We start from the raw sequence: 14,571 nt of genomic DNA on the forward strand, positions 1-14,571 counted from the left end.
AGGGAACCACACCACCCCCAGTTGGAATTGGGTCTGGGAAACCTAATTTAGTACCGTATCAAAAAGATTGGTGGGAATGCAGACTGTGCAGCCACTGTGGAGAACAGTATGGAGCTTCCTCAAAACACTAAAAATGGAACTCCCATTTGACCCAGTGATCCCACTTCTAGGAATATATCCCAAGAAGCCAGAAACACCAATCAGAAAGGATATATGCACTCCTATGTTCATAGCAGCACAATTCACCGTAGTAGCTAAGATCTGGAAACAGCCTAAGTGCCCATCAACAGATGAGTGGATTATAAAACTGTGGTACATTTACACAATGGAATACTATGCTGCAGTAAAAAAGAAGGAACTCTTGCCTTTTGCAACAGCATGGATGGACCTGGAGAGCATTATGCTAAGTGAAATAAGCCAGTCAGAGAAAGATAAATACCTCATGATTTCACTCATTTGTGGAATATAGAGAACAACATAGACTGATGAACAGGGACAGATCCAAAGACAGAGAAACAGTGATCAGGCTATTAATCCCCAGAGGGAAAGTAGGGGAGGGCGGGGACAAGGGGAAGAGATCAACCAAAGGACTTGTATGCATGCATATAAGCCAAACCAATGGACATGGACAACAAGGGGATGAGAGTATGAGTGGGCGGGGGAGGATGGGGGTTTAATGGCAGGGGGACGAGGACACATTTGTAATACCTTAACTAATAAAGAATTTTTTAAAAAAAAAGAAAGGCAACAATACAGAACTAAAATTCCTATGGTCCTGGATTTTGATCCCAATTCTGCTACTCTCAAGGTCTGTGTGTCCATGAGCAAATCATTAAAGTGCCTGCCTTCAAGGCCTGAGTTTGTTTGCCAAAGGATGGAAGTTCCCATCCACTTCTGTCTCCAATCCCTCAAGCTGTGTTCATAACTGAAAAATATTTAAGCCAAATGGCCAAGCAGAATTGAGCTTTTAGAGAGAGCCTGCTTTCAGACAGCTGACAAATCAGCTTTCTATGGTTTCTTTTTGCCAGAAGCTACACTCACGAGTATGATAAGGCCCCTGGATCTCAACAAATATTTTTCATTTTTCTAAGTCCTCGGAGATAACTGAGCTCCTGTCTGTCTGTCATGCCTTTGAGGTCACCAGTTGCCTGAAAGTGGCCAAAGGTGGAATGCTCACATTACCTGAAAAATCAAGACCAAGATGCTACAGCCCTAAAAAATTCTCTGAAATCCAAAACCCTCCACAGCTACAATGGCGTCCAAGTACCTACTCCATGCACCAGAACTCACAATACATACAGTTGATAGACTATTTTTGCCAACCTGTTTTCTTTAAGTTCTGAATGTCTTGGATTCAATATCAGAGATTTTCTTTGTTCCCTTGTAAAAGGCATTGCCTGACAGGTATAGTGAGTGACATGTTTTCATAGAACATATCACCAAAGCTTTATTCTGAAGCTTGAAGCATTAAGTTCTTGAATATATATTTTAAATAAATAGAAAAGTAATGATGGGCTCCCAACAATTGTAAAATTAGAGGTTCTAACATTATTCTAACAGATGGCATCTAGCTTTGTGCTATCGTGATGGAGTCAGCAACAGTCTTCATTATACAGAGATATTCTTCATTGTATGATCTTCATAATAGGGATTAAGGAAAGGATATAAATGCAGTAATTTAGCAGATCTTATTGTTGGAAAGTGCTCATTTACTTCTAACTTGCAGCATGACTGTTGCTTAAAAAATGTTTTCCTGCTGTTTTTTTAGCAGTAGGGAGAATACAACACATTATTGTTAAGGTTGTTGATTCTAACTAGCTTTCATTAGTTATAAAAACCCATAAAGAATCAATAAATACTTCGTTTTTTCTAAAGAGCATTCAAGGGTGGGTACTATTAATGTGTTCATTGTGTCTAAACAGTATTAGTCCAAGATAAATAATGAGGAAAAACATGAATAGAAAATGGAAACTATTCTCTGTTAGTGATGCTTTCCATGCAATAAAGCATTCACACAAATAACTTGCTTACTACTTATAGGCCGGCACAATATTTTAAAAATTCCCTTACAGAACTGGCCATCCATGTTTAATGGAATTTTTCTGCACAAATATTATACAGTCCCTGATGGAGCCATTAGCTGTTCATGGAAACTGTCCATCCTGATCCTATTCCTCTAAGTAGCCTTACCCGTCCCCATACCACAAGGCAAGTAGCCAATTAAAAATGAAAGCAGAAGCCATGGCTGCTTTAGCTTTATCTTAACATAGCTTGTCGACCCTGAAAGGCCTATTACAATGCACTGAACATGTTAGATGCTCAACAAATGCTTCATGCTTAGAAATGAATCCTGGCTAATAACCACAGTCTATGTCTCAAAATTGCTTGTTTGTATAAAAGCTAGATTCAAAAGAATACTGTCTGTGGAAACTGGACTGAGACAATAAACTCATTGCTTCTTATTCTAATCATTTTTAAGATCACAGATCCTTTTAAGAAATTGATGAAAGTAATGAACTCTCTCCCCAGAAAAATTCACATGTACACATATACATTTGATTTTATGTGATACCATAAAAATGTTTAAAGTGCATAAACATTTTAAAAACATTTTAAAGATCCCAAGTTAAGAATCCCTCACATCTCAAAACAATAAAATGATCATGGAAATGCTGGTGAATACATGATATCAATTTATTTGAGCAAACAATGACCAAATTCTTTGTAGTGTTATCTAGTTCAATTTTTAAGAACCACTATTATATGCATAGTATGAGGCATTGGATTTGGGGGCTGATCTTTTACATCTCAAAGTAAATTTTAAACCTACCAAAGAAAATAAGCATCTTGAAGCTAAGGGATCCATGTCTCTGAATCCACAGTCCCTGGCAACTAGTTGGTATTTGTTGTGTGTATTGGATGAATACATGGTTTTCTTGCAATTTCTGTAAATAGCTTTGCTTCATTTAAGTGTTTGCATTTAGGTCATTAAATGCTTGCATGGAAGTGCAAAAAGCCTCTGTCAATTCAAGATTATTCAGAAAAGAAGATAAAGTGTATTGCAAATTGTAATGTGAGTCAATGGGAAAAGTGATTTAGCCTACAAAAATGAAATTTACACAAAACTAGTACATAAATCAGGATCTCCTCTCTCTCATGAATAATTTGAGTCACCTAGTATAATTTATAGCCTTTGTCATGAAACCAATTTAAAACCCTATTCCAATTTTAGTATATCTTCTGTTGAAGCTAGCACAAATCCTGATGCAGGAAACTCATCTGAATTGCATAATTTTTTTTTCTGGAGTAAGGGATGTGAGCTCTTCAAACACCAGTCACTTTTTGTTTTGTTTTGTTCTTTAGCTCTTTGCTGCAACAAATTTTGAAATTTTCTATATCACTGTCACAGAGAATTCTCTTTATGTAAAGGTTATACCTAGCTAGTAGCTCCAAGTAAAGAAGCAAGTAGCATACTGAGGGGAGTCACTTCACTCTTTTTCCGGAAATAGAAAATTCACCTTCTTGATTGGGGAAAAAGATTCATGAGAAAGGATTTTCTTACTCCAAGCAGGAATACCTTATTATGGCACAATCCCATTTAACAATAGCCTCTCAGCTTAGCGGTGTCACACTGATTATCCAGGAATTAAGCTTCCTCCATCTATTAATTAGTTTGCTAGGTCTTCTAAAACAAAATACCACAGACTGTATGATTTAAACAACAGACATTTATTTTCTCACAGTTCTGAAGGCTGTAAGTCCAAGATCAAAGTGTCAGTAAATTTGATTTCTACTGAAGCTTCTCTCTTTGGCTCGCAGATACCCACCCTCTTGCTGCCTCTTCACACGGTGTCCCTATGCATACTCACCCCTCATATCTCTTCCCTTTCTTGTAAAAACATCAATCCTGTTGGATTAGGGCCCCACCCTAATAGCCTCATTTTAACTCAATCACCTCTTTAAAGACTATGTCTCCAAATATTGTTACACTCTGGGGATTGGGACTTCAACCTATAAATGTGGAAAGAACACAGTTCAGCTCATAATACTGTGGAATTCAGGAAACTGACAGCTTAACTTCTCATTATCCTGTCTTTCTTGATTCTGGGACCCATGGTGTTTCTGAACCTATTACTAGTTACTTCAGCTTACTTTTCTAGTGCTGCCAAAGTAACCAGGGGCCAGGAAGAGATTTCTCTGTAGAATTCTGAGTGATTTGTTGTTTTACTTGACTCTGTGTATGTGTGTGTGTATGTGTGTGTGGATGCGCGCGCAGGTGTACTCTTGTTATAGAAAACACACCTTCTGTCCCTTATTTGAACTTAAGTATCAATAAATCAATGTCAATAATCCCACTTACATCTGTATAGAACTCTACACTAAGAGGAGAACTGTGGAAGAAAATCCAACAAAAGAGAATGAAAAGGGACAGCCATACAAAAGGCAAGACAACTGTGAAAAAAAAATGATCTTAAAGGAAGAAAGGAGATTTGAATGTTCCATAGACACTTTTAGGCATGCTGACCAATAACAGGTCACAGAGTTTGGATTTAAGAAATCATTGATAATATTAAGAACTCTACTTCAGTGGACTGAGGTGAAGTTTTTGAAGCCAAATGAAATTGGTTGAGACTTTAATAAGAAGTAGTTAATCAGAATAGTGAATATTAGAAAGTATTTTCAAGACACAGAGAGAAACACGACAGCAAGTAGCTTGAAGCGTGGTTGGGAGAACATGGAGTGCCAACAAATGAGTTTGTAAGAATGGGTGAACATGGTCATATGCTTAGGACAAGAAGGAAGCATAAAGAAGTCAATTGATAATTAGATTAAAAGAGAATATAACAAATGAAGCAATGTTTGGAGAGAAAGAAGGGCATCCAAGGGATAAAGTATAGCCAAGAACATACTGGGAAGTTGCATGGAAGACTTAGTAAAGAAGAGAGCCCACAACATCCTTCCTTCATCGAAAACATCAGGAAAGAACAATTGTTAGCCTGGCTAACATGGAAGGTATCTAAGCCCCTCATGGGTTGGTAATACCAGACACAAGTCGTTCCCATTTAATGCCCATTTGAGATGACATGTTTCATATGAAAGCTGTAAAAAGAAGACCTTTGGGAACTAGCCTCATCTTCCAAGTTCATTTTGCTAAAAAATCAATTAAGCAGTGTTAATTCACCAAATTTATCATTTAAAATTTATTTTCTCTTAATTATTTATATATTCATGGCAATTAGTACTGGATGAGATTTAACAGATTTTTGAAGATTTGAGGGAAGTTTTGGTTGACTGATTTTCATTTTGTTCTTTATACCACCATTTTAAGGAATATTTAATCTGTCAAAGCAAAGTATCGTGAAATGCTTCAATTTTATTATGAACATATATAATATTCAAAAAAGTGTTAAATACCAATAATCAAAAATTTTAGTGGTTCCTATGGGGTTTCAAGTTATATTGATTCTAATATATTTTACTCATTTTTTGCCTTGCTCAATTTTTGCCCTGTTTAAAATCCCTTTGCCAATATATCAAGTACAACATCCCACTTATATTGTTATTATAGCAATTAGTCAACAAAATTTAATGTGGTATAGTTGCTCTTCTTATTCCTTCAGTTACTTCCCTCCCAAAAAATATAGTATCCACAATAATCAAGGAGTTAATTAAACTGTCAGCTATTAAGATTCATCACAGAAGATTTTCTAATTCCATCTCTAAAAGCTCTGTTGTGGTCTTCAAAAGGCTAGAATATATATATATACATATATATGTATATATATGTGTATATATGTGTATATATGTGTGTGTGTGTGTGTGTGTATATATATATATATATATATATATATATATATATATATATATATAATCCCCACCACTTAGTGCATAGCTATATTACTTGAGCTATTTTTGACTGCTGGAAGAGGCAAGTTCATGATTTTCTCCAAGGGTATTGGGGTTCCAGGGCAGCATCAGCCACAAAGTCACAGGGGACCTGTGATTCCAAGGCCAGAATCAGCTCCACAGAAAACTAGGATGCTAGCACACAGGAGCTCAAAGAAGAACTGAGTAGGAGTGGCCACCTGGGGGCTCTTTTAACTAATAGATTGTTTGATCTTTCCGTCATGTTTTGTATTTAGATTTAATGTAGTTCAAACTGAAGTCCTAATCACAGAGCCTATATAATAATCCATATAAGCAGTTTCATTTCCTTGTCCATCTTTGAATGGTTCCAACCTTTCATTTTTCTGCAACTGTCAACAAGCCTATGGCTTTGGATGCTTTACATTGGAGCATAAACATTCATTTCTTAAAAGATGGATATGGAATATATGATCCCAAGACACATTTTATGTGGGCAATAACAAATTAGATTATATAAGCATATTTATAGAGTTCTTTGTGGATGGAAGAGGGTATCTCTTGATCCATCCATTTTGGCCTGATATTTGATTGCTGGTATTTGGCCTCATAAGGAATCTGATATACAACACAGAGTCAGATTGCAGGGCCACACTCACCAAGTCAGCTGCCAAGTATGTAGGGAGAACAGCTCTCCATATGGTTAAAAGTGGAGCCAGGTTTCCCAAGTTTAAGTTCTGTTCAGTAATAAGTTCAGTTCACTTATTACTTAATATTTGGCTAATTATCTAATCTCTTTATGCCTTTGCTTATAAATATCTTTACATGTATCAAATATGTATAAACTCATCCAATTCTCACCTAGTTTCATAAAGACTATATATATATATATATACACACACACACATATACATATATACATATTTGGCACATAATGCACACTCAATAAATGTGTTGTACACATTTGTTTCGTACACATTGGAAAAGACTGTAGATCAAGGCTCACACACTTTATAATTTCTTCCATTCTTGGCTTTTTGCACAGCAAACCTAAAACTTCAAAGTCAGGATGTCTCTGATATATAATCTATTCATTCATGCAAAAAAATTGTGTTTTTATTGATTTCGGAGAGGGAGAGGAAAAGAGAAATAGAAACATCAACGATGAGAGAGAATCATTGATTGTTTGCCTCCTGCATGCCCCACACTGGGGATCAAACTCCCAACCCAGGCATCAGGAATGGAACTGTGACCTCCTGGTTCATAGGTTGATGCTCAATGACTGAGCCATACTGGCCAGGCCAAAATATTTTTATTGAATGCATACCAAATGCATACTCATGTTGTGGTGACCCCCAATCATAAAATTATTTTCGTTGCTGGACACATAATTTAAAAACAGTGAAAAATAAAACCAGGGTGGTCCCTACCCTCCAGGAGTTTGCAGTCTAGTAGGGAGGACCTCCGACTGTAAATGAAGAACAATTGGAATGTATGTGATAGATAATAGAAGGAATAGAACAGACGTAAAATAGATGTAAAATTTAAAGCTTCCATCAGTTTAAATCTGAGCTAATGATCCGTGGCAACTGGAACTGCTGCTAGGCAAGAGTAGAAGTATTTTAACCTCATAGAAATTATTCATGTTTGGAGTAAGTCTCCCTTAATACACTTGTGTCTGTGTATGTTGAGGTAGCTGTAGCAGGATTCACCTATCTCACCAGAAAGAATCAAATACTAAGCAGTGAAATCTTTCCCTAAAAGAAATCATGAAAGATGGAGAGAGGAAAATTGGGATAGAGTAGAAAAATACTCCCCCTGATTTCTCTCCATGGTCAGTCTTCTCTGTCCTGGAGCCACATTTCTGTGCTGTTTACATCTTCATAGGCAGCTAGGAGAGCTGAAAAGAACACTTCAAAGAGTCCTGGGCACCTCCATGCCATTGAAGGCCTTCTGTATGAGCTTTGCAAAACTAACAAGTGGGGGGGTGCGGGGAGAGCATCGATCCCGTGGATGTAGTTGTGACAAGTCTCTCCATAACCGAAGAAATACAGATGTGCATTAGTAGTATTGGTAACCAGCTGTCTTGGTTTGCCTGAACTGAGTGGTGTCCTGGGTTATGAGACTTGCAATGTTAACTGGGGACATTCCCAAAGTAACCAGGACAGGGGCCATCCTCACAGCAGGGAAGTCTCACAAAGGCAGGTATCTGTTTTACATTCTAGAGTATCCTCAGTGTGGGGCCCCTAGAAATGAAGTGTGGTAGTTAAATACGGGAGGTTTTGGGGTCAGTCAACATGTGTTCAAATCCAGCTTCCATTTACAAGCTGTGCAACCTCACACATTTTACCCTTCCTCTGGGAATCTCAACTTCCTCACTTTCAAAATAGTGATGTATTTCACAGGTTGTGTTAAGGATTAAATAAAATAATGGATGCAAAGCTTTCCACACACTTCCTAGCACACCATCAGCACACTGTATGTGTTATTACCTTTAGTAAGTCCTCAACAAATACTTGTTGAATGAATAAATAATTGAATGTATTTTTTACAATTCTATAATGTTTCTGACACTTACAAATGTTCTTTTTTTCCTCTGGATGTTAGGAGCTACAGAATAATGAATATGACACCATATTGCCCACCCTCCCTATCCCAAACCACCCCACACCACAGCTCTGCTTACACTTTCCTACACTTTTCTAGATCTGTTCATATTCCTTTAGAGCAGTGGTTCTCAACCTTCCTAATGCCGCGACCCTTTAATACAGTTCCTCATGTTGTGGTGACCCCCAACCATAAAATTATTTTTGTTGCTTCTTCATAATTGTAATTTTGCTACTGTTATGAATCGTAGTGTAAATATCTGATATGCAGGATGTATTTTCATTGTTACAAATTGAACATAATTAAAGCATAGTGATTAATCACAAAAACAATATATAATTATATATGTGTTTTCCGATGGTCTTAGGCGACCCCTGTGAAAGGGTCGTTCGACCCCCAAAGGGGTCGTGACCCACAGGTTGAGAACCGCTGCTTTAGAGTCTCTATATCCCATCAAGGCATGTCTTGAGCAAAAGGACATTTCGTTGTCCTAACACTAGATAGAGTCACGTTCTCTCCATCCTCCCTCGCCTTCAGCCTACCTCCTGAGGACCACACGGCTACCTTGTAATCATTCCTACATGGGAAAATACTTGGTTGATTAAGCTGGCATCCAAGGAGCAAGCAGAAAGGCAAGACAGGATAAAACCACATTGTGTTCTTTCAACAGTGTGGGGAAATCTACAACAGGAGCCAGGTCAAACCTAATCAGTCAGGAAAGAGAGATTGGGTTTCATCAGGCAGCTGACTGGCTTTGAACAAAACTAAAAATGATCAATATGACAAAGGGTTCACTGTATAAATGAAGCAGCCAACAAGTGTTATAGCGTCTAATAAGGAAGCATTTTAGTTTCTGAAGTATAAGACTTCTGGACTCCCAGGGAAAGATGGAAGGAAAGATTTAGAAAAATTACAGAAAATGCATTAATACTACCCATGACTTTCAAGGAGCTGGAGAATTCTTCTTGGTGCATTTTAAAACTATACTCAGTAACCTCACCAGAACTCTGATATATCCTCCTTTGAAATCACACACACACACACACACACACACCATGAAAGTCACTGGTGCTATGATCCATGAGTATAAATGGAAGCGTATCTCGTATGTCAGGAGTGATGTCAGTGGGAAAGCAAGACTGGGAATCCATGGTGGTGGATAGGGCACTGGACTAGAAGACCAGAAATCTTCATTTCAACCCAGTCCTTTTGTGACTGTGACAAGTCATCCACTTCTTTGATCTTTGCCTGTTCTAACTGCAAAAGGATCACAGGCATTTTTGTGCATTTCTCCTGTCTAGCATACTTGTAGAGAGGAGTAAGATTACACACATGGAGACACTCTTCAGACGACGAGAATATATGCATACTTTATATTATCAATAGTAAATATCAGATTCAAAAATTCTGTCAAAAGGCCAGAAGTGTGTAATTCCTCTGTAATGATAACAGTTATTTGTACTAAGTAGGCTTTGAATATTGAAGGTATTTTTAAGCAACAGGAGGTCACTATATAATCACTCACTACTAAATATTTTCAAGGTCTTGTTCAAGCTAGTTTTAACTTTATTGAAATAACAAGTCAAAGCTTTGAAATAGATATTAATTAAAAAATCCCTTTCTATAGTAGATACAATGTAAGCTTATTCTTTGTTTATAAAGCATGTAGTTCACATGAGAGAAACAAGTGGTTTCTGATTACAAAGCATATTGAAAAATACAACCATCATCAGATAGCGTGTGTTGTATAAATAACACTCAATCATGTGAGTCAGCCAACTACTGTGGATACAAATATATTTTTTTCGGTCATGCTGGCTATTAATCAATGGTAACACCAATGAACAGAATGAAAAATTTCATCCAAAACTGACTATTGAGGTGTTGCACATACTGCCCATTCATTGTCCACATAATTAGTCACATTAATAGCTTCAATAAGAGGGCTTTGTTCTTTATTTTTTTTCTGGTTTCTTGGGTACTTAACAGTGTTTTATGAAGGGACCTGAAATCTTTTGTGATTTGAAACTTGGCTCACATGAAAGTCACACCTGGAATAAATAGCTGGAGCCATACTGAGTCTTTTATGAGCATATCAATCCAGTTATATTAAGTAAACACTGTCATCAATTAAAAGTACACACTACTTTCTGAATCACTGTGCCTAATGGCATTCGGGAAGTGTCAACAGCATAGGGTCAATATGTAGACCTTTCAGAACAAGAGCCCAATTTGCCACTTGATTGTGCTGCTTAGACTTACTGCCTATTCATGTCCAGGTTCCTGAATAGTTTCCTCTTTTGAATGTTAGAAACCAGACAGAATCAGCAATCAATCAGTAATTATGGAAAGAGCACCCATTTTACAAGCTGAGCACTGAGTTAGTCTATGTGGATTTTGACTTGGCTCCTCTCTAAGACAAAATACTCTTTCTACTCTCGAGGAGATTACAGTCTAGTGGGGAAATCAAAACATATAATTGGAAAATTAAATAGCTATGCAAAATGTAATACAGTGGCTGAAGTATAAGAAACTTCAAAAAACAGTAACTTATTCAATGCTAAATGAATAATAAATACTGAGACCAGTGGTTTGCAAACTGTGCCCCAGGTAACCCCAGGTGTTCAGCTGGAGGCAGCTCACAAGTGTACAGCAGAAAAGAAGAGAAGCACCAAATACGTACCAGCTAAATCCACCATCCAGACTTCTACCCCCAATCTTTTTTTTGGTTTTCCTTTTCTATTTTTGTTGATTTATTTTCTGTAGAGGATCTTCACATACAATTTCATATCAAGAAAGGGCCTCAAATTTATGATTTTAGAAACCACTGATACATTTTTAAATGCTATAGATTTCAAAATCACATAGTGTAATCTCTATGACCTATTGTGGTATCAGAAGGTTCCTCGGTGGAGAAAGACTGAAGACTTGACAGATGTAAATCATTTGGATAGTTAGAAAATTTCCAGCTTAATGGCTTCTATAAAAAACACTAAGATACCTGAATAAGTGGTAGCCCAGGTGCTATGCCGTGTTAGGGTGTGGTATTTATAGTCTAGATTAGGTAAAGTTGCTGTGCAAGAGTGACTGCATGACTCCAGTCACCCCTCTTCAAGTTCTCAGGAAAGACAGTATCATTAGCTGTTACCAAGGAGTTTTAAGCCTTGAGATAATCAACAAGGAGAAAGGGTAAGGAGAACTAGGAGAACTCCAGAAAGCCTCTACAGGAGGTGACTATTGCATATACTCTATTCACTGCTCTAGGAGTCACGGGAACAGACGTCTGAGATGTACTGAAATACGATGAACTCCCTCAGTCACATATAGTGCTTGTCGATGACAAGTGATCTTGAAAAATGGAAACAAAGAAAGTTTCTCTGCTTTCTTTGACTGTTTGGTAGAGCCCAGTAATGAGATGAGTATTCCTCCAATATGTTCTTAGAACATGCTCATGCTTACCCCAGGATTATACACACTATTATAATTGCCTGGTTGTCTTTTTGTTTTGTTTTGTTTTTTGTTTTTTTTATTGTTGTTACATCTCAAGGCCTGTTTCTTGTTCACCTCTGCATCTCTAATTCCTGTAATACAGCTAGAGGATTAACAAACATTTCTTACCTGTTGAATGAAAAATATGCCTGTCAGACTCTGGATGGACTTACCTATTGGTCAGACTCAGGAAAGGTGTGCATTCTCCATGCAAAGGTTTTGAGTAAAATAACAGGAGAATAGAGGAAGATGAGACCATTGATCCAGGACTCACACCATGAAAGTGGGTGGGAGGCTAATTAGAAATAAAGAACACAGTAAGGTCATGAGAAGCAGATCTCCATGACAGAGGCTGAAGCAAAGGAGCCCTGGAAGGTGGTTCTGATCTCAGCCCATCGTGGCCCCTAAGGCAAAGAAAGCCTGGCTGATCTTATTAAACGTTGGGGCTGTTATCTCTAAACAGGTTCTGCAACATCAAATGCTGAGTGCTCTTCCATCTACACTTCCTCTTCCAAATATGTGTCCTAAAAGGAGAGAAGTAAATGGGATGGAGTATAGCTGTGTGGTTCCCCTTGAGCCTCATCCCCTACCCAAAGGGAAATTGTCAATATTTAACTTTGTGTCTATAACCCTTCCATAAACTTTTTATATAACACCTGATTTCCAGAAATCTGGTTATATCTGCTGTTCCCTAAGGGAATTTCTTTAATTGTAGAGGTGAGGAGTTTTCCTTCTCTAAAATAAGTCATGTTGGTCATACATCCCATGGATGAAATTCAATGATACAAAACCACCTCCCGTCCAGCTACCATTGAGGACCTCTAGAAAACAATGCTTCTCTGAACAGTGTTGCCAATATAGCTGAACTTGACCCAAACACTAGCAAAACACTCAGGTCTTCCATGATTATCCTTAGAGTTACTGGGCATGTCTTCTTGTGGATCACACTCATCTACTCTGAAATTTTTTAAGTCAATTATTTTATTGAGGGAGATAAATTACTCAAATGTTAACTTGTTGTAGGCAAAGAAAAGAAACATATTAAAAGTTAGGTGTGTTGATAAAGGAATCAGAGTACTAAAGGTTCTGCCCAACAAGTATTCTTAATCCAGGGTTTCTGTATTTCTCCATGCCTAAATTTCTCCTGGGTCACTTGCTATTCAAAAGATTCATTATTTTGAATGAGATAGGATTATTTTGGTTTTATCAACCAAGAGTCTTCAGATCTTCTCTCAGCCAAGGCATCCAGTGATAATATGATTTATGCTTCAGATTCTTCTGTAGGATTGGAAAGTCTCTTTCACATTGCATTACCAACCTCCCTGGTCTTGGTCCTCTTTTCCATGTACTCATTCTTCAAGCATTTTCTCATCTCTTGATCAAGATCATTGCAATGACCAAAAAATTTCAGAATGCTGTGATTTTTGTGAAATTCCTTAAGTGTTAAGACATTGCATTCTTCAGTGTTCAAGTGTGGAGATAAGTCAGGATGCATCTTTCGGAGAAGGTGATGGAGCACAGCAGAGCAACCCGCCTGGCAGCTACACCAGAAAGGCTGAAGTGGAATTCACCAGCAAAGATGCCTCATCCCAAGGCACGCTGGCCAGGGTGCCAGAGCCAGGCCATCTCCACAAGGAGAACACTCCTATGCCCTCCACAGCTGACTCACTTTACTCCGAATTTTTAAGGTATAATTGTTATAACATAGTATAATATGACTGTTTGTTTAACTTAACATTATTGCTCATGCTAATTAATTGCCTGATCTTTAGAATCAAAACCAGAGTCCCCTAGTAGCCAGGATGAAGACCCACAGCTGATACAAACAAGGGGGCTGGAGCCCAGGAGAGGAAACTTCATTTATTCTGGCAGGAAACCCAAAAAGGGAATCTGAACTAGGAGGCAGACAGCTTCTACAGTAACATAAGTACCAAAGAAAAGGATGAGAATATTACGAAATACAGAATACATAAAAATGTAACTATCTGAAACCAAATAGCAGCTCTGTCCTTTAATAAAGCACTATATTGCCTTCTCAGAAAGCATATATCCTAAATTATAATAATTCAGATTGTTTTTGGTTCCACTCAGAAACATTTTGTTAAAAGATTGCCTTACATTGTATTTGAAAAATATAAGCAGACTTTTACCAAATATAGATACAAGGATCATAAACTGAAAATAGAAACCAGAAGACAGACTCAGTGGAAACCAAGGGAATAGTGACATTGTATTACACTTGGCAGTGAAGAAATAGAAATCTATAGTGATTTACTACCTTTACATAAGAATAAAGAATTGGGTGAAAAAATATTTAAACTATCAAAAATAGTAAGACACTTCTTGGCAGTAAGTAAGGAAGAAGATTTATTTAACTGTGGAGAAGGTTGGCAGAAAGGAACTAAAATGAGAAACAATAATATCACATATTAACTTTGTTCTTAAACATCCACATTTAATGTATCAACTTTGGCTGTTGTTATATGCCTTGGCAACTCAATAAAGTTACTGAAATGGAAAATTGAAAATTTTTATTGTGATATTTCCAATTTCTCCTCTAGTGGAATAGTTTAATAATAAGCCATTACATATGCTTTCAGCATTCTCATT

At 37.4% G+C, this 14,571-nt stretch overlaps 1 protein-coding gene across 1 annotated transcript; it reads right to left on the reverse strand.

The window, feature by feature from the left end:
- Positions 1–13,261: 13,261 nt before the first annotated feature.
- On the reverse strand, positions 13,262–13,456 carry LOC308528797 (COX assembly mitochondrial protein 2 homolog; the record flags this gene model as incomplete). The annotated part of the gene is made up of 1 exon (XM_081104593.1): positions 13,262–13,456. The coding sequence occupies one exon, from the start codon at positions 13,454–13,456 to the stop codon at positions 13,262–13,264; it is 195 nt and encodes a 64-aa protein (XP_080960719.1).
- Positions 13,457–14,571: the final 1,115 nt, after the last annotated feature.

This window comes from Myotis nattereri (genome assembly GCF_964212035.1).
Source record: "Myotis nattereri genome assembly, chromosome: 13".
Taxonomy (NCBI): Eukaryota; Metazoa; Chordata; class Mammalia; order Chiroptera; family Vespertilionidae; genus Myotis; species Myotis nattereri.